Below are 27,709 nucleotides of genomic sequence, written 5' to 3' on the forward strand. Positions count from 1 at the left end.
CTTTCCTCCCTCAATTTTTCCCTCACATCCTCAACCCACAAGTTGTATAGTTCGTTTTCAACATAGTGTCTAGTGAGTACCCTTTGTCCTTCCATTTCTGTGACCCCACCTTATAAAGGTATATATAGATAGATATTGGCTCTAAATTTTAAATTGGAAACAAATATTAGCAGCTTTCAAAGATTCAAGGAATTCATCCAAAACAGCATAAAACTAAGCTAGAGACTTTCTTTAAAGCCTAACTTGGAAGCTTACTATGAAGCCGGCACTCACCTCATCATACATGAACTGCAGAGTCAGCGCAGACTTGCCTACACCACCACTGCCCACCATGATCACTTTGTGTAAGGCCAAAGAATTCTGACCCTTGGGCTTATTTGCAGCCATCTTGTGTTGTAGTTTTCTTCAGAGGATTATGAAGAATCTAAGAACGAAGGAACAGTAACACTAAGTACATTCTTCAGAATTCCAGTGTAGGCAAGAGATCCAGTGTCCTTAAGGTTCAAGATACTGGTTTTCATTCTGAAGTGATTGTAGACAGCTGGCAAAAACAGAATGCTCATTTGGAGGAGAAGCGCTAGCAGCGAATGCCATGGCATTGTGCCTCAGGGCACCTTTCTTGTTACTGTTAGTTTCTATAATGAGTTCGGACCAATGTGAAAATTTCCCAGGGCAGCCTGATAGTGATGGGCTACTGGAGGAGCTGGAATATTCACATAGATTATGAAAACAGGTGAGGACCATTTGGCTTTCCTATGAGTACCCACTGATGCTCCCTCTAATTTCAGTAAGAAACAAATGGTCACCAAAAAGCCTGCCATGCCTAATGGTAAGGACTTCACTGAAGGGCTTTTCATATTCTAAAAGAAGCAACCATATTCCAACTATTTGGTAATAGAAAGACAAAGAATCCAACATGATAGCCAACCACCATCTTATGAGAACATCTGTGTTACCTGGGGCGGACTTGAATATTTGGATGAAGCACATCTCACTTTCCCCGTGTATTTGTTAATACATCCAGGAATTCAGTAGAGACCAGGTTCCTGCAAAAGCTGAGTGGTGACAACCACCACCAGCACCCAGGCACCTTTGGCCATGGTATCAGGCCTTAGGAATAAAGGGCTCTGGGGTCACCACAAACACTAAGTGTGTGTGGATGCTCCAGCCCAGGAGCCTGGGGGAAGAGTGGAGCTGCACTTTCTTCCTCTGCATCTCTCTGGTTGTTTCGGTCACAGTTTTCCTAAGTTGTAGCACCATATCCTGCTCAGTTCTCGGTCTGTGCCCCCTTCTCCCAGCTTAAGTACAACAAACCATAACTGGTTTCCTGTTCTTCAAATCCTCTGTCTCTCAATATTTGCTATGCAGTTTGTTTGACAGATTCCTGTTGGAAGCTAGAGTTTTGGGTTTTAGCCTTACTTCAAACTCTCAATATAAAGTTGGATTTTCCTTGCCCTATATCCTCAAATTGCACCTGACACATTCTCTTTGTAACTCTTACCACAATTTGAAATTGCTCCAGTGTGTGGATATTCAGTGTAGGCCTTCTCTAGTCTAGAAATCTGAGTGCAGGGGCCAAGTCTGCTCTATGTAACCAACATGGCTGGTGAAATGAGCCCCAGAGTACACATGGGCTGCACTGCCCAGTAAACAAAGGCTTACAGTCAGATTTAAGCTTGGGCACAAAGAGTTACTGCTACTTGAGATTCTATCCCAAGTGGGGGTCCTGTGCTACCCCTTGCATCCTGGTTGCCCCAGGCCTCACCCAGAAATCATGCCCACGTCTACAGAGTATTCAAATAAACAAATCAACTAATATGAACAGGCTGAACATTTTTAGGCAGATGGTTTTTACTCTGTAGTTAGCCCAAGTGAGAGTGTAAACATGCATTGTTTGTTCTGTTCTCATCTTATTATTGTCAACATTTTAGCAGAAGCAGCTTGAAGTATAAAGGGTACATATGGCAAGGGCTGGAGGTACAGCGCAGGTGGTATAATGCCTGTCTACAAGATGTGGCCCTGGGGCTGAGGGTTTAGCCCAGCGGAAGAGCGCCCGCCTGGCGCGCGCAAGACTCTGGGTTCAGTCCTCAGCCCTGGAAAGAAAAAAAAAAAAAAGATGTGGCCCTCAATCTAGCACTGCCAATGAATGAATAAATGCAAACACAAACTAGTACGCTGAGTTTAATTCAAGGGAGCCAATGCCCTCTTTACCTGAATATTGAGAACATAAGCACGAGATTCTGAGTGCTCATTACCACTCAGAAAGTGATAAATTATAGGATATTTCAGATGACTGACTGGAAGTCTGGATTCCTAATGAATCAAGAAATGACTTCTCACTGTTAGATTTCCTTGCAGGTAGCTACAGTTATTTCACGGCTACGTAACTACTGTTTTATTTTTAAAACAGTAAGGACCACATGAGGTTGAGTGTTATTACCATATCAATTAATACTTTGTGAGTGTGTGTGTGTGTGTGTGTGTGGGTGCGCGCCAACGTGTGGGTGCACGCAGTGGAGCTCAAACTCAGTGCCTTACATTCTTGCTTGGCTTTTTCACTTAAGGCTGATGCTTTGCCTCTTGAGCCATACCTGTACTTTGGGCTTTTTCCTGGTTAACTGGAAATAGGGTCTCAGTCTTTTCTGCCCTAGCTCTCAGGCTTCTGCATAGCTAGTATTTATAGGCATGAGACACCAGCACCCACTGCCAACTAATACTCTTAAATCTGTATGTGTTTAAAGCAATGACACCAAATGGTTAAAATACCTTTCCTCCTGAACTAATTTTTTTTTTTTTTTTGTCGGTCATGGGGCCTGAACTCTGGGCCTAGGTGCTGTCCCTCAGCTCTTCAGCTCAAGATTAGTACTTTACCATTTGAGCCACAGAGCCATTTCTCGCTTTTTCTGATTATGTGGTGCTGAGGAATTGAACCCAGGGCCTCATGCATGCAAGGCAAGCGCTCTACCACTGAGCCACCTTCTCAGCTCCCTTAAAAAAAATTTTTTTTTTTACATTTACTTATTTTGTTGCCAGTTGTGGGGCTTAAACTCTTGGCCTGGCACTGTCCCTGAGAGCTTTAGCTCTAGGTGAGCACTCAACCACTTGAGCCACAGTACCACTTCTTTATTTAATCTGACTCAGAAATAGAAAAAAAGCTGGGTGGCAGTGGCTTACACCTGTAATCCTAGCTACTCAGGAAGCTGAATCTGAGGATCACAGTTCAAAGCTGGTCCAGGTAGGAAAGTCCATGAGACTCTATCTCCAATTAACCACCAGAAAACTAGAAGTGGAGCTATGTCTTAAAGTGGTAGAGCACTAGCCTTGAGTGAAAAAGCTCAGGGGCAGCACCCAGGCCCCAAGTTCCAGCCCCATGACTGATTAAAAAGAGAGCCTCATAATGATTAAATTATGAATATTTTGGGAAATTAAAAAATTGTTATTATATAGGTGATGTACAGGGGAGTTACTGTACACAAAAAGAAATAGAAAAAGGTGAGCTCGAGGACATTTTTTCCAAGTACAGACATTCCCCCATATCTCTGAGTGGCACACTGCAGACTCCCAAGAGGCTATTCAGGAAAAGAAGCACCCACCAAGGAAATACTATTCACCTCCCATTAAAGAAACTTGGCCCTTTTGCAGCTTAGCTTCTTATCCCTGGGGAATTAACTTGCTATCACTGTGACAAAATATCTGAGAAAAGGGAGGTGTGGTGACAAATCTTGGCAGGCAAAGGCAGGACCATGACCTTGAGCCCCATCAGTGAGACTGGGCCTAGCAGTAAGACCCTGACTCCAAAATGAAACCAGCTGGGTGCTGGTGGCTCATACTTGTAATCCTAGCAACTCTGGAAGTTGAGATTTAAAGATCTCTGTTTGAACCAGCCTAGGCAAAGAAGTCCATGAGACTCTTATCTCCAATTAACCACTAAAACACTGGAAGAAGAGTTTGGCTCAAGTTATAGAGTGCTAGCCTTGAGCACAAAAACTCAGAGACAGAGTCCAGGCCCAGGATTCAAACCCCAAGACCAGAAAAATTAAACAACAACAAAACCAACAAAGCGGGCTGGGAATGTATCTTAGTTGTAGAGTGCTTGTCTAGCACGCATGAAGCCCTGGGTTCAATTCCTCAGTACCACATAAACAGAAAAAGCCAGATGTGGTGCTGTGGCTCAAATGGTAGAGTGCTAGCCTTGAGCTGAAGAGCTCAGGAACAACACCCAAGCCCAGAGTTCTAGGCCCATGACTAGAAAAAAAAACAAAACAAAACCAATGAAGCAGAAACCAAACTAAGCCCAAAAATCCAAATAGTTAACAACTGGCCTAGATGTTCTTTCAGTGCCCTAGTTGACCAACACCCCCCCACCCCCATCTACCTAGCTAAACCGATTTATGCTAGGTTCAAGGTGCTAATGGGGTGCTAATGGGATAATGAATAGGGAAGTGGGTTACTTTAACCAGATGGTCAAGGATGCCCCATCTGAAGATGAGAAGCTGAGACCTGCATCTCATGAAGGATCTAGAAGCAGGCTGGAGAGGATGATGCCTGGTGAGTGATGGGCAAGTAACACAAAGTTAGACTAAAAGGCAGGGCAAAGGCTAAATCACAAAAGACCTTGAAGGCCACGGGAGGTGCCTGGATTTTTTTACAATTGCATTGGAACACCACTGCGTGTTTCTATCTAAGCAGGAGAGTGCCTCAATTTTATTTGTGTTGCTGAAAGATTGCCTAGGCTGGCATGTGAGTAGATGACAGAGTGTGAGGGCTTTCGCGGGAGGCTCCCACAGGAGTGCAGGCAGGACAGGGGTCTGGGCTTCAGCAGCAGGCAGCGACAGAAATGGTATATTAGTTCCAGGCGCCAGGCGCTGTGTATGCTCTGTAGGTATGCTCACCCAGATGAGTACATTCGTAGGTTAGCCACTGTCTTAACTTCACTTAACAGATGAGGAATCTGGGACAGACATGAGTTGCCTCAGGCAGGACAGAACCGCAATGAGGTAGCTTGTCCCCTAACCACAGAGCTGTCTAGGATATTTTGGAGAAACAAGGGACAGGATGCTACTTGACTGGAGGAATTGGAGGAAGGGAAAGAGTAAACAACTTCAGTGTTTTTGGCCTAAGTATCTGGACATGAGCTGATACTGCTACCTAGGGCAGACCCTAATTAAACTTTCCTTCAGTAAGAAAGCAGATGGCTAGTCTGGAGGTCAGGAATGACAACAGAGATGGAGACCACCATTTGTTGTTGTTGTTGATGATGATAGTGGGGGGCTTGAACTCAGGGCCTAGGCACTGTCCCTGAGCTTTTTTTTTCTTTTTTTCTCAAGGCTAGTGATCTACCACTTTCAGCCACAGCACCACTTCCAGTTTTCTGGTAGTTAACTGGAGATAAGAGTTGCACAGACTTTCCTGCTTGGGCTGGCTTTGAACTGTGATCCTCAGATCTCAGCCTCCTGAGTTATAAGGATTATAGGCACGAGCCACCAGCACCTGGTAAGACCAACACTGAAAGTCAGTTTACAGTATACAGGCTTTCTCGGGTAAGATGGAAGCAGAGTTGAGAAGCAACAGAGAAAGAGTGCTGACATACCAAGACAGGCTGCTTCAGGAGGAAACAAAGTGCCTGCAGTCCCAAAGCCAGTAAACTCAAATCCTCAACACAGAAGTGACCACTGGGCTTAGCAACATGAATGCTGCTGTGACCTTGGGAAGCATCATTCCACCAATGGGGAGGGGAGGCTGGGGGGTAGGCACAGAAATCAACCTTCACTTGGAAAACCAAGAAATGAAGTAACAGCTGGGTGTTAGACAAAACAGGATTTATTCTTTGGTTGATTTTAGTATTTTTAAGGGTATCCATGTGGTAACCATCCAGAAAGGGACAAAATTAATGATGCAGAAGAAAGGGTAATTCCAGCCTGACACCAGTGGCTCATACTTGTAATCCAAGTTACTCAAGGAGCTGAGATCTGAGGATCAAAGTTTGAAGCTAGTGTGGACAGGAAAGTCCATGAGACTTATTTCCAATGAACCACCAAAAAGCCTTTTCTGGAGCTGTGGCTCAAGTAGCAGAGTGCTAGTATTAAGCAAAAAAAATCTCAGAGACAGCACCCAGGCCCTGAGTTCAAGCCCAGGACTGGCATGCACACGCACAAAAGGGTAATTCTAGGAGTGGTATCTATTACTAGACCAAAGGAGTTAGGACACATGGCACAAAAGATGCTGGGATAAAGCTCCTCCTTGGTCATGGGAGACAAAGACAAGTAAAGAACCAGGCTATAGAAAGCTGTAGATAGACTGGCAATTTCTTTAGTTAACTGCATTGTATTTCTTCCTATGAAATATATTCACACAGATAAGTTAGTGGGAAAGTGAGAATTCAGAACAAGCTTGTCTAAACAGAGCAGGGGGACTAAGTAAACTGAAATAGATACATTAGCACAGTGTATAACTAGGAGGCTCTCACATGAGCAAGGGGAAGATGGAGAAAAACCCAGAAAATGGTGTGGGGACAACTGGGGAGTCACCTGGCAACAGTATCGTGGGCATCACATTTCATATAATTTCTCATCACAATTAGCTAGTCTTTTTTTTCCCTCTTGCTTTCCTAGTTCACTGTAGCTGATTTCCTGTTGTGTAGCTCTGCTTCCCACAATGGACAAAGAAAAGACTACACATCAGTGTGGTATTTGACACACTTCACTTTAGGCCATGAGCAATGAAGAGACTCGAAAAGCAGGATCTTTCTCCAGATAGCAAAAACGGGAGGGTTAATTTGGGTTTGCTAATTCTTTCACTAAAACTCTAAGTCTTCCCACACAGAAAATTCAAAATGAACACTCTTAGCTGGGCACTAGTAGCTCACGCCTGTAATCCTAGTTACTCAGGAGGCTGAGATCTGAAGATCACGGTACAAAGCCAGCCTTGGCAGGAAAGTCTGTGAGACTCTTATCTCCAATAAACCACCAGAAAACCGGAAGTGGCACTGTAGGTCAAGTGGGTAGAGCACCAGCCTTGAGCTAAAGAGCTGAGGGACAGCACCCAGGCCCAGAGTTTAGGTAGGCCCCATGACTGACCAAAAAAAGAAGAACACTCTTTTTGGAAGTATAGTTCCAAAATCAGCCCAGGGACCAACTCTACAATCTGTGTGGGTTGTAGGTGGGCACATCGACCTCTCACTCTAATGAACATCACATCCTAACACCTTTCCAGCTCCAGCACCTACAGACTCAGTCTGTCAGTCTCCTGGGACTCCAGGAGGAAGGAAGCAGCCTTCCTTCCTGCAGCCTTCACTCATGCTCTGCTGACTGGGCTTTCCCTACCGGGTCTCCTCAGCCAAGCCATCTGCGTTCTGTCTTCTAGAACCTGCAAAGGCTGCTCTGCTGATGGTCATTCCATCTGTTCCCACCCTACGTGCTGTTAGAAATTTACAAATTTCTGCCTGTAAATTCTGTGATTTCATAGGGAGTTGGGGTGAGAGACAGATGCCTGTATTTCTCAAGTCTATTGGCTCTCATGGCAAACCTGAATTAAAACCTGACTGGATTTGGAACACCCAAAGACCTCAAATTTAAGAATAAATTAAGTCTGGTGCCATGGCTACTTAGGAGGCTAAGAGTGGAAGGATCCAAAAAAAAGCTCTTGACAACCTATCTTAAAAGTAGCTCATAAGCTAGGAGCCTATGGCACCATCTGTAATCCTAGCTACTCAGGAGGCTGAGATCTAAGGATCACAATTCAAAACCAGTCTGGGTGGAAAGCCCATGAGACCCTTATCTCCAATTAACTACCAAAACTCCAGACATGGAGCTGTGGCTCAAGTTGGTAGAGCACTAGCCTTGAGCCCCAAACAAACTCAGGGACAGTTTCCAGGCTAAGGGTTCAAGCTCCAGGACCAGCATCAAAAACCCAAAAAACAACAAAAACCCTTGGAAAAAATAGGGATGGAAGTTTCAAGTGGTAGAGCACAAGCCTAGCAAGTGTGAGGCTGAGTTCAAGCCCTAGTGGTATCAAATAGCAACAGCAGGAGGAAAAAAAAAAGAGGATATCTGTTTCCTGATTTGAATGACCAAGGGTCATACATAAAAACAAATTTTAAGAGTGGTCAGGCACTGGTGGCCTGTAATCCTAGCTACTCAGGAGGCTGAGATCTGAAGATTGGGGTTCAAAGCCAGCCTGGGCTAAAAAGTCCGTTAGCACTCATGTTTAATTAACCACAAAAAGCTGGAAGTAGCGCTGTGGCTCAAGTGGTAGAGTGCTAGCCTTGGGCAAAAGAGCTCAGGGACAGTGCCCAGGATCTGAGTGCAAGCCCCACGATGAACAACAAAAGTTTAAAAGTATTATCTGGCAGAAAAAGAGAATAAAGGACAAAGGAGGGGGGGAATGACAGTAAGGCGGGGCATGGTGGTACAAACCTGTTATCCCAGCTATAAGGGAGGTATAGGTAGAAACATGGCTGCTTCCAAGCAAAACACATAAGACCCTATCTGAAAAATGACTAAAGCAGGGCTGGTAAGGTGGCTCAGTGGTAGAGCGCTTGCCTTGCATGCCAGAGGCCCTGGGTTCGATTCCTCAGCGCCACATAAGCAAAAAGAAAAAAGCCGGAAGTGGCGCTGTGGCTCAAGTGGTAGAGCACTAGCCTTGAGCTGAAGAGCTGAGGGACAGCGCCCAGTCCCAGAGTTTAGGCCCCACGACCGGACTCCCCCCCCCAAAAAAAATGACTAAAGCAAAAAGGGCTGGGTTGGAACAAATGGTAATTGGCTAATCAAGCATAAGGCCTTGAGTTCAAGTCCCAATACTACCAGCAACAACAAAGAAGTGTCAAATGATTTTCCCCCCAATAATTGTTTTCTTCATAGTATTGATACAATTACTCAAGATTTAGCAATCAATCAAGGCCTCAAAAACTACCTTCTAAAGCTGGGCGCCAGTGGGCTCACCTGTAATCCTAGCTACTCAGGAGGCTGAGATCTAAGGATCATGATTCAAAGCCAGCGAGGACAGGAAAGTCTGTGAGACTCTTATCTCCAATAAACTACCCAAGAAAATCTGGAAATGGTACTGTGGCTCAAGTGGTAGAGTGTTATCCTTGAGCACAAGGAGGCTTAGGGACAGTGCCCAGACTCTGAGTTCAAACCCCAGGACCATCAAAAAGAAAAAAAGAAATTTACCTTCCAAGTTAAAAAAAAAAATTTATTGTCAAGGTGATGTACAGAGGGGTTACAGTTACATAAGGTAGTGAGTACATTTGTCTTTCTTGTTACATCTTCCCTCATTTTTCTCCCTTTTTTCCTCCTGCTCCAATCCCCCCTCCCAAGTTGTACAGATCATTTCCAACATATTGTGTCTTAATGCTGTTGTATAGGTTCATCTAGGATAATAGCAGAATAGCTCAACAGCTATGTACATATGACCACATAAGATGATCTTAAGCGAAATGAACTCCAAGACATGGACACAAGAGGTTTTTCTTTGTTGTAGTTCTCAATGTACTATGTGATTTCTTTTTTCTTTTGTGTTTTTTCCCCCTATGGTTTATCCTCTGTTGTCACTGCACTGGATTTTATTTTTTTTCCGGTTGTGGGGCCTGAACTCTGGGCCTGCACGCTGTCCCTCAGCTCTTCAGCTTAAGGCTAGCGCTCTACCACTTGAGCCACATCGCCACTTCCGGCTTTTTTTTTCTGCTTATGTGGTGCTGAGGAATCGAACCCAGGGCTTTAGGCATGCAAGGCAAGCGCTCTACCACTGAGCCACCTTCCCAGCCCTGCACTGGATTTTAGTACCCTGGGTATTGTATATACATTTATTTGAACTAGGAAAGGGAAAGGAACAACCAAATTATTTCTACAGACCTGAAACTTACCATGAAATTAAACTCTACAATCACAAAATTCCCTTTGTGAAGATTAACCTTTACTAAAGTCCTTTTAAATATCACTTGCTGAATGGCCACTCTTGGATTATGGTAAAGTAGCCAATTCTGCATGCATGCATGCATGAGTGCATGCGCACGCGCACGTGCAGGGGCTTGAATTCTGGGCCTGGGCATTGTCCCAGAGCTTTTTGCTCAATGTTAGTGCCCAACAATTTAAGCCAAAGTCCCACTGTTAGCTCTTTTGGGGGTTGACTTTATTGCAGATAAGAGTCTCACAGACTTTTCTACCTGAACTGGCTTTGAACCATGATCCTCAGAACTCAGCTTCCTGAGTAGCTAGGATTACAGGCATGAGCCACCAATGCTCAACCTGTTTTGTTTTTTGAGGGGTTCAAACTCAGGTCTCCAGACATGCTAAGCTGGAACTCTACCACTTCAGTTACACCTCTACCTCCAGCTCTACTTCTTGTTGTTTTGTAAATGTAGTCTCTTGAGCTGTTCTGCATGGTCTGGTATTAAGCCAAATCTTTCAGATCTCAGTCTTCTGAATAACTAGGATTATAGGCGAGTGAGCACATGTCTATTTTTCACAATATGTGCTGATCATATAGAACATGGAGACTAAAAAAGAATAGGGAAATGTTATCTCTGAGGCCTCACTATCCAGTATAATATTTAAAATTTTTTAACCTCTTCTAGGATAATCTTGTATATCCAGACAATCATTGCTTCAGGAGGCTGGTAAGAAAACTATAGAAATAGAAAAAAAAAAAGAAGTCAAAAAAATCAGGGCTGGGAAGGTGGCTCAGTGGTAGAGTGCTTGCTTGCATGCATGAGGCCCTAGGTTCAATTCCTCAGCACCACATAAGCAGAAAAAATCAGAAGTGGCACTGTGGTTCAAGTGGTAGAATGCTAGCCTTAAGCTGAAGAGCTGAGCGACAGCGCCCAGGCCCAGAGCTCAGGCCCCACAACCAACAACAACAACAACAAAAATCACAATACTTGGACAGGATAATATCCTCCAAGGAAATATTTTCCACGTATCAAGTGTGTATTATTTGTGATCATCTCACAAAGCATTCAAAACAATTTCATCACATTTCATAGATAAGGGTAAACAAATGCTAGACAGTGCTTTAAAAACTGCATCCCAGCATTCATACGCAGAAAACTAAAAGGCAACCCCTGTGTGTCAACATGTAGTATTATAAACTCAAAGTGGATCCAAGACCTCAACATCAAACCTGAAACCTTGAGATTACTACAAAAGAGAGTAGGAGAAATAGTAGAACTTAGAGTCTCAGGGGCACAGCAGATAGGAAAGAGAGTTGACAAATGGGATTACATCAAACTAAAAAAATTCAGCACAGATCCTGGGAGCATGGGGCCCGCCATTCACTTGCTTCATGCTTTCGCCATCAAAACATTTGCCCCAGAATTGAAGAGAAGGAATGGAGGCCTCAGCTGAACTCTCTGCCAAGATGTCTGTTGGTGTGCCAATTAAAGTCCTGCATGAAGCTGAGGGCTCATTACATGTGAGACAAACACCAGTGAGGTATATCGAGAAAAGCTCACTGAAGCAGAAGACAACATGAACTGCCAGATGTCCAACATCACAGTCACATACAGAGATGGCCAAGGGGCAGAGCTGGAGCAGGTGTACATCCGTGGTAGCAAGATCCACTTTATGATTTTGCCTGATATGCTAAAAAAAATGCACCAATGTTAAAGAGCATGAAAAAAAAAAAAAAACCAAGGCTCAGGGGCTGGCCATGGAAAAGCTGCTATCCTGAAGGCCCAAGTGGCTGCAAGAGGAAGAGGACGTGGAATGGGACATGGAAACATCTTCCAGAAACGAAGATAATTTTCTCAGTTAAAGGGAACTCAGCCATTTCTTTTTCTGTAGATTATCTGAGTTTGTGGGGGTGGTACCTATATGTATGTTTTCTTTTGATACAATTTTTTTTTTTTAGATCAGGAGAACTGTTAAACAAAGTCAGCACAGTAAAGAACACTGTTACTAAAGTAGAAAGACAGCCAACAGAGTGGAAGATCTTTACCAGCAATACATCTGACAAAGGCCTAATATCCGAAATATTCAAGGACCTCAAGAAATTAACCCCACCCCAAACTAATAAACCAATCACCAAATGGGCAAAGAAGCTAAGGAGAGATTTCTCAGAAGAGGTAAGAATGGTAAGAAACACATGAGGAAATGCTCAACTTCCCTAGCCACAAAGGAAATTAAAATCAAAACAACTCTGAGATTCCATCTTATCCCAATTAGATTGGCCAACATCATGAATTTGAACAACAAATGTTGGCAGGGATGTGGGGAAAAAGGAACCCTATTGCACTGTTGGTGGGAATGTAAACTAGTAACAACCACTCTGGACAGCAGAATGGAAGTTCTTCAAAAATCTAAACATATGGGGCTGGGAAGGTGGTTCAGTGGAAGAGCGCTTGCCTTGCATGCATGAGGCCCTGGGTTCAATTCCTCAGCACCACATAAGCAAAAAGAAAAAAGCCAAAAGTGGCACTGTAGCTCAAGTGGTAGAGCGCTAGCCTTGAGCTGAAGAGCTGAGGGACAGCACCCAGGCCCAGAGTTCAGGCCCCACGACCGGACCCAAAAAAAAAATAAAATAAAAATCTAAATATAGGGACTGGGAAGGTGGCTCAGTGGTAGAGCGCTTGCCTCATATCCATGAGGCTCTGGGTTCGATTCCTCAGCACCACATAAGCAGAAAAGCTGGAAGTGGTGCTGTGGCTCAAGTGGTAGAGTGTTGGCCTTGAGCTGAAGAGCTGAGGGACAGCGCCCAGGCCCAGAGTGCAAGCCCCACGACTGACCCCCCCCCAAAAAAAAGGGGTGGGGGGACTGACATAGCCCAAAAAGAAATGTACTCATTACTTGACTTATGAAATGGTAATCCCTCTGTACAATACCTTTATACTAACAATAAATTTTTGTAATGTATCCAAGGTCACATTACTCATGTGAAGCCAGGATTAGGATTAAAACCCAGATTCTAAGTGTTTACCATTTAAACTTGATTTTCCATAAGTTTGGGGCTCCAAAGGTTTTAGAAGCAATTTCTTTTTTTTTTTTTTTTTGGGTCCGGTCGTGGGGCCTGAACTCTGGGCCTGGGCGCTATCCCTCAGCTCTTCAGCTCAAGGCTAGCGCTCTACCACTTGAGCCATAGCGCCACTTCTGGCTTTTTTCTTTTTGCTTATGTGGTGCTGAGGAATCGAACCCAGGGCTTCATGCATGTAAGGCAAGCGCTCTACCACTGAGCCACATTCCCAGCCCCTAGAAGCAATTTCTTTAAAAAAATTTTTTATTGTCGCCGGGCACCGATGGCTCATACATGTAATCCTAGCTACTCAGAAGGCTGAGATCTAAGGATCATGGTTCAAAGCCAGCCAAGGGCAGGAAAAGTCTATGAGACTCTTATCTCCAATTAACCACTAGAAAACCTGAAGTGGCGCTGTGGCTCACGTGGTAAAGTGCTCACCTTGAGCTGAAGAGCTCAGGGACACACAGCACCCAGACCCAGAGTTCAAGCTCTACAACTGATCAAAAAAAAAAAAAAAAAAAATTAAGCCAGGCGCTGGTGGCTCACGCCTGTAATCCTAGCTACTCAGGAGGCTGAGATCTGAGGATCACTGTTCAAAGCCAGCCCGGGCAGGAGAGACCGTGAGACTCCTATCTCCAATAAACCACCAGAAAACCGGAAGTGGCGCTGTGGCTCAAGTGGTAGAGCGCTCGCCTTGAGCTGAAGAGCTGAGGGACAGTGCCCAGGCCCAGAGTTCAAGCCCCACGGCCGACAAAAAAAAAAAAATTGTTATTTAAATGGTCATGTGAAGCAATTTCTTTTAAACATAAGAAGATAATTCTCAACCCAGCACCTCTGGCTCATACCTGTAATCCTAGCTACTCAGGAGGCTTAGATCTGAGGATCCAAGTTTGAAGCCAGCCTAGAAAGGAAAGTCTGTGAATCTTTTCTCCAATAAACACCAAAAAAAGCCAGAAGTGAAGTTATGGCTCAAGAGGTAGAGCAAAGTTCAGGGACAGCACCCAGTCCCCCAATTCAAACTCTAGGACTGGTGCAAGTGCACACTTGTGCACACACACATATGCACACACTAATTCTCATGGGTAGCACAAAAAAGTTATCTTAGTCATTTTATAAAATCAGTGGTACAAAAATAGCAACCATCATACAAAAAAAAAGATTATCTCATTTGTGAATACAGAAATTTTATAAAACACACAACACTTGAATTTTATCTATTTTATTCCAGAAATGCTTAGTATTAAGAATAGTATAAAAATACCAACATACAGGGCTGGGAAGGTGGGTGGCTCAGTGGTAGAGTGCTTGCCTTGCATGCATGAGGCTGTGGGTTCGATTCCTCAGCACCACATAAGCAAAAAAGAAAAAAAACAGAAGTGGCGCTGTGGCTCAAGTGGTAAAACACTAGCCTTGAGCTGAAGAGCTGAGGGACAGCGCCCAAGCCCAGAGTTCAGGCCCCACGACCAGACCAAAAAAAAAAAAAAAAAAACCAACATACAAATAAGCCCAATATGAAAATCCATATAATCAATGTAAGAAAAAAGAAAAGCCATTAGACAAAATTTAATGCTCCTTTACAAGTTAAAAGTTACTGGCTACATTTTGTAAGTAGAGGAATGTATGCATTTCTAATGAAATGCTTCACAAATCTGAGAGAGCCTATTTGAGCAGGAGCTACATTAAACTTGATATTTAAAAAAGCTACTTGTCAGCTAGGTAAACACATCTCAATTTTAAGAAATACAAACTACACAAAACATGATAGTGAGGTAGAACCAAGTTCCCAAAGCTCTTTTTTGGTGGGGAAGAAGGGCAGGAGGATGTTTAACACTCTTTTCTGAAGTGGTCAATGAACAAAAAGAAAATCTGCTAGTAATTTAGGCTTCTTTATAGCCCATTCTTCTAGATTCTAAAACACTGGCTAATAAGAACATATTTCACAAATGACCGTGAATGAACAGAGAGAACTGCTGTTCAGAGAAACTTCCTCCATTTTCTCCTATGTATAGTAAGCTCCAAGGTGAGTCACTAAGTTTCACAAACTGCAGATTGCTAAAACTGTTAATTCCTTTTTTTTTTAAAAGGTAAAGTATATTGGGAATGTGCAAAATTCTAAACTTAAGTAGTACAAAAGAATAATGTGAGGTAACAAACCAGGCAAACAAAGAGACTCAGAATTTCCGTGAAAACATCTTATAGAACCAAGAGCTTTCTTGGTAAGACAGAATAGTAATAAACAAACTAGTGATCTGATCATGTTAAAGATTAAAAGGATAGCAGCTTAAAATTTTTCAGTTTGCCAGTGGACAGCTGCCTATACAAAAAAACACTTGTCTGCGAAAAGAAATAATGTGCCGCCAGGCGCTGGTGGCTCACGCCTGTAATCCTAGCTACTCAGGAGGCTGAGATCTGAGGATCGCGGTTCAAAGCCAGCCCGGGCAGGAGAGACCGTGAGACTCCTATCTCCAATAAACCACCAGAAAACCGGAAGTGGCGCTGTAGCTCAAGTGGTAGAGCGCTCGCATTGAGCTGAAGAGCTGAGGGACAGCGCCCAGGCCCAGAGTTCAAGCCCCACGACCGACAAAAAAAAAAAGAAAGAAAGAATGTGCCAGGCACCAGTGGCTTAAGCCTGTAACACTAGCTGCTCCATAGGCAGAGATGTGAGGATCTGGGTTTGAAGCCAATCAAGGCAGGAAAGCTGGTGAAACTCTTATTTATTTATTTTTAGTAAGCTGTGGAGCTTGAACTCAGGGGCATGGGCACTGTCCCTGAAGTGCTCTACCACTTTGAGCCACAGCTTCAGTTTTCTGGTAGTTAATGAGGTAAGAGTCTCACAAACTTTCCTGCCCAGGCTGGCTTCAAACCTGGACCTTCAGATCTCAGCCTCCTGAGAGGTAGGATTATAGGTGTGAGTCCATAGTACCTGGCCTCCAAGAGAATCTATTCTCCAATAAACTACCCAAAAAGAGCTGGAAATGGAGCTTTGGTTCAAGTGGTAGAACACTAACCTTGAGCTCAGGGACAGGACAGGATCTAGGCCTTCAGTTCAAGCCTTAGGACTGGCACAAAAGAAAAGAAAAAAAGAAAGAAAGAAAGAGAAAGAAGCAAGAATTAAAAGAAATAACTTCAGGGCTAGAAAGGTGGCTCAGTGGTAGAGCACTTGCCTTGCATGCATGAGGCCCTGGGTTCGATTCCTCAGCACCACATAAGCAAAAAGAAAAAAAAGCCAGAAGTTGCGCTGTGGCTCAAGTGGTAGAGTGCTAGCCTTGAGCTGAAGAGCTGAGGGACAGCGCCCAGGCCCTGAGTTCAGGCCCCACGACCGAACCCCTCCCCCCCACAAAAAAAGAAATAGCTTCAAGGAAAGCTTCTCTCACAGTTCTTTTTATCATCTGAGGAGCCGTTGTCCAAATGCACTCACTATGAAGATCTGCATTCACTGGCTGAGTTCAGTCTGGGATAGGATGGCATGTTCTCTTGTAAAAAGCTGCCTTAATTATGTCAAGTCACATCTTTAGTTCAGAACCATCCCTGAGGGCTAAGGGTGGAACTCAATAAGCATGTGCTTAGTTTGGTACAAGATCCTGGGGTACCCCTAGCACCAGAATAAAATACAAAATATCATCACTGTATATAAATAAAGTTCAACTATATGAAATCATCAATGGGAAGGGTTTTGTTTTTACATACAAAAATAGCAATTTCATACAGTCCATCTAGAAAAAAAGTAGCCAGGGAATAAAGAAATCTAACATGTAGTATTACAGTTGTGTCCTAGTATCTGCAAAAATTGGCTATCAAAATCTAAGGATGTTCAGGTCCCTTATATAATTTAAGTACATCCTCTTGGCATGCTTTAGATTATTTCTAGACTACTTATAATACATTAACACAATGTAAATGCGGTGTAAATAGTTGCTATTTTTTTATTGTTTAGGGATTAATGACAAGAAGTCTGTACTTGTTCAATACAGATGCATTTTTTAAATTTTTATTTATTTTATTTTTGGTGCTGGTCCTGGGTCTTGAACTCAGGGCTAGGGTGCTGTCCCTGAGCTTTTGTGCTCAAGCTTTAGTGCTCTACCTTTTGAGCCAGAGCTCCATTTCCGCTCACTGATAGTTAATTGGAGATAAGAGTCTCATGGATTTTCCTCCTAAGCTGGCTTTGAAGCATGAACCAATTGCAACAGGGTCCCACTATAGAGTCCAGGCTGACTTCCAACTCTTGATCCTTCTTGCCTCTGCCTCCTAAGTGCTGGGTGTATACCACGTATGAGGCTAAATTGTTTTCATTTTTACCTACAAGTTTTACTGTAGGTAAAAGTTTTAAAAAGTAAATATAATGAAACTGAAGAGCCACAGAAGGAAACGCAAAATAATCTAAGTCCTTCCTAAGAGGTACAGAAGAGTTAAGTCACTTGGAAAAACTTCTACAGAGTTGTTATGGTATGGTCTAGGAGATGCAGGGGATAGGCTGAATGTATTTATTTTCCTTAGTAAGTAGACTCACACCAGTCATTTCCAGTTCACTAACCTGTCATACTAGAGGGCTGAGTTTAACTAGTCCTGCCTATGTTTAGCTTTCCACAGGACTGGGCACATGTGACCTGTAAATTTCATGTTATGCCAGATGTTCAAAAACATAGTACTGGGGCTGGAAATGTGGCTTAGTGATAGAGTGCTTGAAGCGGCTTAGTGGTATCCTGCATGAAGCCCTGGGTTCAATTCTTCAGTACCACATAAACAGAAAAAGCTGGAAGGGGCACTGTGGCTCAAGTGATAGCCTTGAGCAAAAGAAGTTCAGGGACAGTGCCCAGGCACTGAATTCAGGCCTCAGGACCGGCAAAAAAAAAAAAAAAAACAACACCTCAAAACATGGTACTGGCTGCATAGTGACAGACGCTGTCTGAAGACAGAGACTCTTTTCAGTAGATGATCTTTATCAACAAAACATTCTAGCTCCCAAAAAAGTGGCTCCTTTTTCACATAACGAATCCCAAATCAGTGAGCCTCAACTCTAAAGGTTTGAAAGGAAGAAAAATAAAAGATTAAGGCTCTTACATGCTATTTTACAAGATTTCAAATTGAGAAACTGCAAGCGTTGAACAGATGAGGCCTATATTTATTTAATTCCAGTAGAATAATTTCTTAAGCCTATATATAGTTGTCATTTTCATAAGCCCAAAGAACATTTAGAAATGGGAAAACTGAGGTAATCTGAACACTGAATTGTTAGTTCCATTTCAGTCAACTGGATGTGATGATAATGAACAGTGCCTGGGGTAAACAAGTGGATGGCAGCAGGCTAGGGCTTTACTTTGACATGGTAAAAAAGAACTGAAAAGCTAATGGGATGACAAAGTCCTTGGTGGAACTGCCTGCATTCCCATGTAAGCATACTCTACCATAGGAAAAAGTGAAACTAGTTTGACATAGCTTATTTAACATTCCAGGACTAGCTAATATTACAGGTTAAAAATCCCAATTCCTGGGGCTGGGAAGGTGGCTCAGTGGTAGAGTGCTTGCCTTGCACGCCTGAGGCTCTGGATTCGATTACTCACCACATAAGCAAAAAAGAAAAAAGCCGGAAGTGGCGCTGTGGCTCATGTGGTAGAGCGCTAGCCTTGAGCTGAAGAGCTGAGAAACAGCGCCCAGGCCCAGAGTTCAAGCCCCATGACCGGACCCACCCCCCCAAAAAAAATCCTAATTCCTGTGCTGGGAATGTGGCTTAGTAGTGGAGTGCCTTGCCTAGCATGCATGAAGCCCTGGGTTCGATTCCTCAGCACTCACATACACAGAAAAGCCAGAAGTGGCACTGTGGCTCAAGTGGTAGAGTGCTAGCCTTGAGCAAAAGAAGCTTAGGGACAGTGCCCAGGCCCAAGTTCAAGCCCCAAGACTGGCAAAAAAAAAAAAATCACAATTTCTGAAAATTATATTACATGCTGTGTATCTAACTGCTCATTTCCCTTCTCACTTTGATTCTGACACATTTTTCGATATCTATCTAGTAATGAAATATTTGGGGACAATTTGGGGACACTCTGGGTAAATGACAACCAGCACAGTGGGTTTGTAGGCAGCTAAACAATGGTGCCTAGGAAGGCTGGCAGGCCCTGTGAGGACTAGCATAGATAGACAGAAGTGTCTTGAAGTGAATTTCCAATGACAATGGTATTTCTCCAACACTATGTTCAGATGTCTTTTCTGTCTAGTTGTCTGCGTGCCAGTCCTGAGGTTGAATTAAGGATTCAGGTGCTGTACCTGTGGATGTTTTTTGTTTTTTTTTGCCCAAGGCTAGTACTCTACTACTTGAGCCACAGCTTTACTTGCAGACCTTTCTGTTGGTTAATTGGAGATAAGACTTGTCTCATGGACTCATACCTGGGCTGACTTCAAACTGCAATCCCCAGATCTCAGCTTCCTAGCTAGCTAAAAGGTGTGAGCCACCAGCACCTGGACAATATATTATTATTTGTTGTTATTAGTGGTGGTGATTTTGAGGCTCAAACTCCAGGCCTGGGCACTGTCTCTCAGATCTTCAGCTCAAGGCTAGTGCTCTACCACTCGAGCCACAGCACCACTTCCAGTTTTCTGGTGGTTTACTGGTGATGAGAGTCTCACGGACTTTCCTGCCCAAACTTGCTTTCAGCCGCAATCCTCAAATGTCAGCCTCCTGAGAAGCTAGGATTACAGGCGTGAGCCACTATTGCCCAGCCTATATATTATTTTTAACCATTATTAACACTCTAGAGTTACAACATGAAGAAAATATTAAGGGACATGTAAAGACAACCGTGACTTTCAGAAGTTTACTGGCTATGTTATTTTTTGTCAATGTTAGAATTCTAGTTCTAATCGTTACAACTGATCAAAAGCACCATCTTAAAACAACTAGTAGCAGGAAGAAGGATCAGCCTGTGCTGTGACACAGGGGACATCAACCTAGAGGAGCCTTCATACAGGGAAGATGGGAAAACCTGAATAATTCAGCCATGCTTCTAAGAAATGATCACTGATAAGTAATGAATTGTTTACCAATTATCTTAACAAACACATCCTAAAATGCCAATAAGCATGATAATTTTCCAGTAAGACTATAATCAATGAGAAACAATTTAGCCACCAGCAGCATTATTCTGGTTTGATTATTTTCTTTTGATTAATGCATATTAATTGTACAAAAGGATGTCATTGGGCTTTTTTTTTTTAAAACCAGTTTCTGAGCTTCTGTGCTCAACCATTTGAGCCACAATTCTACTTCCTTAGCACAGATTTTTTTTTTTGGGGGGGGTGTCTGGTTGTGAAGCCACCTTCCCAGCCTGTGCTAAGGCACAGATTTTAAGTTCAGAATTTCATCTGCCTCACCAAGTCCTCAATTTAACTTAATTAATTCTTTAAAAAGTACCAGGGCAGGGGCTGGGAAGGTGGCTCAGTGGTAGAGCGCTTGCCTTGCATGCATGAGGCCCTGGGTTCGATTCCTCAGCACCACATAAGCAAAAAGAAAAAAGCCGGAAGTGGCGCTGTGGCTCAAGTGGTAGAGCACTAGCCTTGAGCTGAAGAGCTGAGGGACAGCGCCCAGGCCCAGAGTTCAAGCCTCACGACCGGACCCAAAAAGAAAAAAGAAAAAAGTACCAGGGCACCAGTGGCTCATACCTGTAATTCTAGCTACTCAGGAGGCGAGGCTGAGATCTGAGAATCACGGTTCACAGAAAAGTCAGTGAGACCTTTTTTTTTTTTTGGTTAGTCATGGAACTTAAACTCTGGACCTGGGTGCTGTCCCTCAGCTCTTCAGCTAAAGGCTAGTGTTTCTGTCTGGACTAGCTTTGAACTGTGAACCTCAGATCTCAGCCTCCTGAGTAGCTAGGATCACAGGCGTGAACCAACAGTGGTACCTGACTCGGTGGGACTCTTATCTCCAATAAACTATCCAGAAAAAGCTGGAAGCTAGTCTTGAGCACAGAGGCTCAGGAACAGTGCCCAGGCCCTGAGTTCAAGCCCCATGACCTGCAAAATAAATTAAATTAAAATTAATAAATAGAGCTGAGAGTGTGGCTTAGTGTTAGAGTGCTTGCCTAGCATGCATAAAGCCCTGGGTTCGATTCCTCAGTACCCACATACACAGAAAAACCAGAATTAGTGCTGTGGCTCAAGTGGTAGAGTGCTAGCCTTGAGCAAAAGCAGCTTAGGGACAGTGCCCAGGCTCTGATTTCAAACCCCAGGACTGGCAATAAAAACAAACAAACAAATAAATAAATCCAGGTAATCAAAAGTAATTATGATCAGTTAATCCTATTTTTACAGGCTATTATAAACTCAAGGTAGTTTTTCTTGGGTTTGACAGTTCTAGAATGTAGAACTGAATTCTTTCTGCCTTTACCTTTCTCATAGGCACTGCCTGTGTGCTTTCTCCCCTAAAAATCACTGGGAATATCACTCCTAGGCTGGAAGTCAGTAGTCTGTGGCACAAGCATCTGGGCTATCTACTTAGGATGCCCAGAAGGGACCCCCTTCCCTTTCCTTTCCTCCTTTCTTCCCTCCCTCCTTCTTTTTCTTACTTTACTCAATTCGTGTGTGTGTGTGTGTGTGTGTGTGTGTGTGTGTGTCACTGGGCTTGAACTTTGGGCTTGGGCACTGTCCCTCAGCTCTTCAGCTTAAGGCTACTGCTCTATCACTTGAGCCACAGTGCCACTTCCAGGTTTTTCTGCTTATACAGTACTGAGGAATCGAACCCAGGGCCTCATGCATGTGAGGCAAGCACTCTACCATTGAGCCACCTCCCTAGACCCACTCCTAAATTCTTAATGACATTGTCCTGTTTCCTTACCATCTAGTTCACAGGGTTGTGGTTAGATGACTAAAAGGAGACAACAAATCTTAAGTTGCCTAGGTTAAGACCCACCACAGAGATCTACAGATTTCTTAACTTCCTCCTTCCTCAAATGTTTCTTATTTAAGCCATAGAGATTGAGCTTCACATAAGTGAGCGTGACTATATTACTTTTTACTTTTCTTTTCTGGCAGCATTGAGGTGTGAATTCAGGGCCCCGTGCTTGGTAGGCAACTGCTCTACCACTTGAGCAACACTGCCAGCCTCTACTATTTTTAGAAGCTTGCTGATCAGGATGTAAGTTAGAAAGTAAGTACAGTAACGATATCAGCAAGGCCTGACTGGCAGACCACTTGTGAAACTAGTTGGAGAATTTATGGCTGCCAGCTCCCATTATTTGAATAAAGGTGTATATGGAAAGTGACTACTCAATTCTGTCATCAAAAGTACTGTTTAAGTGCTCCAAAATGTTTGTATATCTAGTGCTACTCCAGATAACAAAGCAAGGAACACAAAAAAAATTAGCAATAATATGCTTCTGTTCAAAATGAGGAGAGATCCTTAAACCAAAAACGCATCAGCTTTCACATGAGGGGACTTTTTGAAAGAATGTGAAAAATCTAGAATATATCACATCAAAATAAGACTGGCATAAAATTTCGAGTGATAGCAAACCACGGAAGAGCTTTCTCTAGTCTCCCCTTTGTTGCCCTGACTGGAGATGGAGGTGGCCACTTCCACAGTTTGTGGTCAAATCTTACCCCATTCTCTCCAGTCCCAGGCCCTAAAAGCCTGTCTGTGACTTCCCCACAAATAAGCTGTACTACATTGAAGATGCCACCTAAGCCAGAGCTCCAAGCACTGCTCTTACTCACCTTTCATTGGGGTTTCTCCTGCAAGTATGCTGCTGACTCTGATAAATTCGTTAATCTATGTTTTCTTAGAGCACCTATCCCAATTAAAAACAAAGATGGGGAGAAGTGACCTTTAGTCTCTCCCACAGGTGAAAAAATACACTAGATGACCTTTTAAGGTCATTTTCAACTGACAGACAATATACACTTTGCACAGACAATCCGAAACCAGAAATGTTCATTTTTACATTTAATTTTCAGGGTGAAAACAAATCCTGAAGGGCACTATATAATGTCCGATGCTATCTGTTCAGCCATATGAACACACACTAGTTCTACAGACCTACTGAGGGGTTACAGAAGCACTTCAGGTGAAAACATTATTTCCTTTCTTGAGAAGGAAAATCACAACTCATTTTACAGTATCAGCACGTCACTATACACTCCACACACCCAAAGGAAAAGAAACTGGGAGGTATCGTACTTTTAAAACAGATCACTTCACAAGATGAGTCATGCAACATATGGACACAAAATAGCTTAAGAATCCAAAAGCAAGTGGCAGGGAGGGGAAGCAAACTAGTTACTAAAAAATAAATTTCAGAGCCAGGTACTAATGGCTCACATCTGTAATCCTAGCTACTCAGGAGGCTGAGATTTGAGGTTCAAAGCCAGCCTGGGGAAGGAAAGTCCATGAGACTTTTATCTCCAATTAACCATGTACCCTATACAGTCTCTCTCTCAATCACACAATTTTGGCAATCTGCAGGAATGAAAGAACTCTATTCCCTCTCCCCCAGCTACACAATGGCGGGTATTCAGGAGGCGAGAGTAGCAGGACCCTGAGTTCCAGGCCAACTCAAACAAAGTTAAGGAGATCCTAGCTCAAAACAAAATAAAATGGCCTGGGGTGTGGCTCAAGAGGTAGAGTAGAAGGTCCTGGATTCAATTCCTGGTACTGTGAACAACAACAACATCAAAAAAAAAAAAAAAAATCAGAGAAAAAAAATGACATACAACATCCATGGGCCGAGTGCAGGTGGCTCAGGCTTGTAATCCTAACTACTCAGGAGGCTGAGATCTGAGGATCACAGTTCAAAGACAGCCCCGGCAGGAAAGTCCAAGAGACTCTCATCTCCAATAAACCATCAGAAAACTGGAAATGCTGTTGTGGCTCAAGTGGTAGAGTGCTAGCCTTGAGCTGAAGAACTCAAGGACAGTGCCCAGACCCCGAGTTCAAGTCCCACAATCGACCAAAAAAAAACCCCACCAAAACCCAAAAATTAGCCATGGGTCAGAGGCACGTACAGAAATGGCAAATCTCCTGAGGCAGAATTTGAACTTATGGCTTTCTAATGGTGGAAGGGTAAGTAGAAATAGGTCTGTACCAAGGAAATACTATCAAGGTGTGAAACCCATGGGTTAAAATGTTTTAAAATCAGGTTTTGGTGACTGTCAACAGGACTCAGTGCTTATCATGAAATGGGATACAGCTCAGCGGTAGATTGCCCAGATCCCATTTTGTAGATGGTTCAATCCCTAACTTCAAAATAATTAAAACCAAAAATTAATTAAAAGGAAAAAGAGACAAGTATAAAACTGTTTGGGGAGATGAATGATAGGAAAGTAAAGTGGAGGACATGCATCAGTGGTAGTGGAAAGGGCAAATATGACCCTCCCAATATGGTTGTAATACTTTATATGCATATATGAAAACAGAACAATAAGTAGTGATTAATTTTAAAAGGGGAGAGGGAATAAGGGAGACTGACTGATGGGGTATATTGTATGCATACAGAAATGTCACAATGAAACCCCCTTTGTACAACTGTCTAATATAAAAAATGTTAAAAGACAAAAGAAACTGAAGACACAATGGAGATCATGGACTACAGAGGAGGAGACAATAGCTATTAAAAACACCAGGGTTCATGCCTGTTAATCACTGCCAGAGGAGGCTGAGATAGGAGGACTGAGAGTGGGAACACAGAGTGGACTTCAGAGCAAGGACAGCTCTGCCTTGTGACACTGTCAGTAAACATGGAAGAGAGCAACTATGCAGTTGTTTGTGCAGGTGATAAAGGGCACACAGGTGATGTCCAAATGCAGTCAGCACAGGTCTATGACTGTTAACAGAACAGGAGCAAATGAGACCTCAAGGTACCAAGTGTGTAGAGACTGAACAAGTAAAAGCTTTCTGAAATGTTCTCATTTACACACTTTTTGGAATACTATCTAAGTCAAAACAACATAGTTATAAATTGATGTTGAAAACTTCATTTTTTTTTTTGGTCAGTCATGGGTCTTGTACTCTGGGCCTGGGCGCTGTTCCTTAGCTTTTCAGCTCAAGGCTAGAGCTCTACCACTTGTGCCACAACGCTACTTATGTAGCCTAGGCTTGCTTTCCTGTGTATCTTGGCCTACAGAACACATTTAGTATTTTTTGGTTACTCTGCTTGTAATCAAGGTGCCTCAATTTTGTACTCAATACTATGCTAACAGTTCACTAACGAGAATGTGTTAGTAAGCAAAATGGACAGTTCACCTAGATCTTCAAACAGAACCACACTTACAGTTTTTGGAACAAAGAATCCAGCACTGGACCTCACACTAAGATATGAAAGAAGACAACATGATATGCTAAGGGATAGATTATGGCATACACAGGACAGGCTTAGAAAACAGTTTGCCACAAAGCCATACTAAATTACCAGAACAACTATCACAGCATTATTCACCACACACACACACACACACACACACACACACACACACACACACACACACACACACACACACACACACACACACACACACACACACACACACACACACACACACACACACACACACACACACAGTGGAATTCTATGCCTCCATCAGAAAGAATAACACTGCCCCATTTGTTAGGAAATGGAAAGAGTTGGAAAAAATCATAGTAAGTGAAGTAAACCAGGCCCAAAGAAACATAGGGTCCTATGGTTTCCCTTATTTGCAATAACTAGTCTAGGACAAGCAGAAAAGGTCAAAAGCTATGTACATATGACCATATAAGATGATGCTAAGCGAAAAACGAACCCCAAGACAGGGACACACATCTTTGTTGCTGTTGTTTTTAATGTACTTATAATGTACTGTGTGATTTTTTTTGTTTCTTTTGTATGTTCTTCCCCCATGGTATAAACCATTTTCACTGTATTTGATTCCAGTGCCCTGCATCTTGTATATATATTTTTCTAATTTGGGGAGGGGAAGAGAAATAACAAAATGCTGAAATAAGGGTACAAGTTGACCTATTGTAACAATGAGATGTACAAGACACTATGTTTAAAACAAACTTTACAGCTTTTGGGGGGGTTGGGGAGGTGGGGAGGGAAGGGATGGTAGGGGAAAAACAAAGGAGGGAGTAACAATGCTCGATAGGAAGTGTACTCATTACCTTACTCATGTAACTGTAACCCCTTTGTACAGTATCTTTACAATAAAAATATATTAAAAAACAAAAAGTTTGGCAATCAGGGTACTGGTGGCTCACGCCTGGCATCTTAGCTACTAAGGAGGCTGAGATCTGAGGATCATGGTCCAAAGCCAGCCTGGGCAGAAAAGTCTGTGAGACTCTTATCTCCAGTAAGCCACCAGAAAACTGGAAGTGGCACTGTGGCTCAAATTGGTGGATTGCTAGCCTTGAGTTGAAGAGCTGAGGTACAGCACCCAGGCCCAGAGTTCAAGCCACACGACAAAAAAAAAAAGAAGAAAAAAGAGAAAACAGTTTAGCAATTCTCAAACATGTCCAACATAGGATTGGGAAGGCAGCTCAGTGTTAGAGCACGTGCTTGGCATGCAGGAAGTCCTATGCTGGCTCTACAGACAAGAAAACAGCAACAACAGCAACACCAAACAAACAAAAGAGGGAAATAGCATATGACCTTGTAATTGGATACCTAGGTATACACCTGAAAGAAATGAAAATATATGTCTACACAAACCTGTCCATTGATAGCCCCCAAATGTCATCAACTAATGGATGTACAAAAACTAGCACATCCTAAGTGGGTTGCTGGTTGCTCACATCTATAATCCTAGCTATTCAGAAGGCTGAGATTTGAGGATGATGATTCAAAGCCAGCCCAGGCCGAAAAGTGTATGAGACTTCTTTTTTGTCAGTCATGGGGCTTGAATTCAGGGCCTGGACACTGTCCCTGAGCATTTTTGCTCAAGGCTAGCACTCTATCACTTTGAGCCACAGCATCAATTCTGTTTTTCTGGTGGTTGATTGGAGATTAGAGTGTCACAGACTTCCTTGCCTGGGCTGGCTTTGAACTGTGATCCTCAGATCTCAGCCTCCTGAGCATCTAGGATTACAGGCATGAGCTACCAGTGCCCAGCTCTAATTAACCATCAAGCTCTCCAATTAACCATCAAGAAGCCCAAGTGGAGGTATGGCAGCAGTCCTGAGCGGCGTGGGGGGGGGGGGGGGGGGGGGGGGGGGAGAAGGGGGGAAGCCCGTAAAACTCTTATCTCCAAAAGGCCAAAAGTAGAGCTGTTGCTCCAGTGGTAGAGCATTAGCTTTGAGCATAAAATGCTCAAGAACAGTACCCAGGCCCTGAGATCAAGCCCCAGGACCAGCATTTAAGTGAAAAAAAAAAAAAAAAAGGTAACAGGAGCAGATGTTTGGTGCATACCTGTCATCTCAGCACTTGGGATGATGAGAAAGGAGGAACATGACCCCTCCCCCCCAGTCCTAGGGCTCGAACTCAGGGCCTGGGCACTGTCCCTAAGCTTCTTTTGCTTAAGGCTAGCACTCTACCACTTGAGCCACAGCAGTACCTCTGGCCTTTTCTGTTTATGTGGTACAGAAGAATCGAACCCAGGGCTTCATGCATGCTAGGCAAGCACTCTACCACTAAGCCACATTACCAGGCCGGAACATGACTTTGAAGCCAGAGCATGCTTCTTAGTGGGTTCCAAGGCAGCCTGGAGCATAAAGTGAGACCCTATGAAAGAAGGAATCGCTGTAGAATAAAAGTGTGGAGCGTGGAGAAGAGGACTAGAGAATTAGAAAGGGTTAGTTGTGTTGGCCTAT

At 43.3% G+C, this 27,709-nt stretch overlaps 1 protein-coding gene and 1 pseudogene across 1 annotated transcript in view; one reads left to right on the forward strand and one right to left on the reverse strand.

Moving 5' to 3' along the window:
• Rala (RAS like proto-oncogene A) overlaps positions 1 to 27,709 on the reverse strand; it is a 56,650-nt gene that overhangs the window by 15,599 nt on the left and 13,342 nt on the right. The window contains exon 2 of the mRNA XM_042695102.1: positions 274 to 424. Coding sequence (XP_042551036.1) covers positions 274 to 387 — 114 coding nt within the window. The 5' untranslated portion in view covers positions 388 to 424. The remainder of the gene's footprint in view (positions 1 to 273; positions 425 to 27,709) is intronic.
• Positions 11,356 to 11,863, forward strand: LOC122120864 (annotated as a pseudogene).

This window comes from Dipodomys spectabilis, unplaced genomic scaffold (genome assembly GCF_019054845.1).
Source record: "Dipodomys spectabilis isolate Male_0828 unplaced genomic scaffold, ASM1905484v1 ptg000178l, whole genome shotgun sequence".
NCBI classification, from domain to species: Eukaryota; Metazoa; Chordata; class Mammalia; order Rodentia; family Heteromyidae; genus Dipodomys; species Dipodomys spectabilis.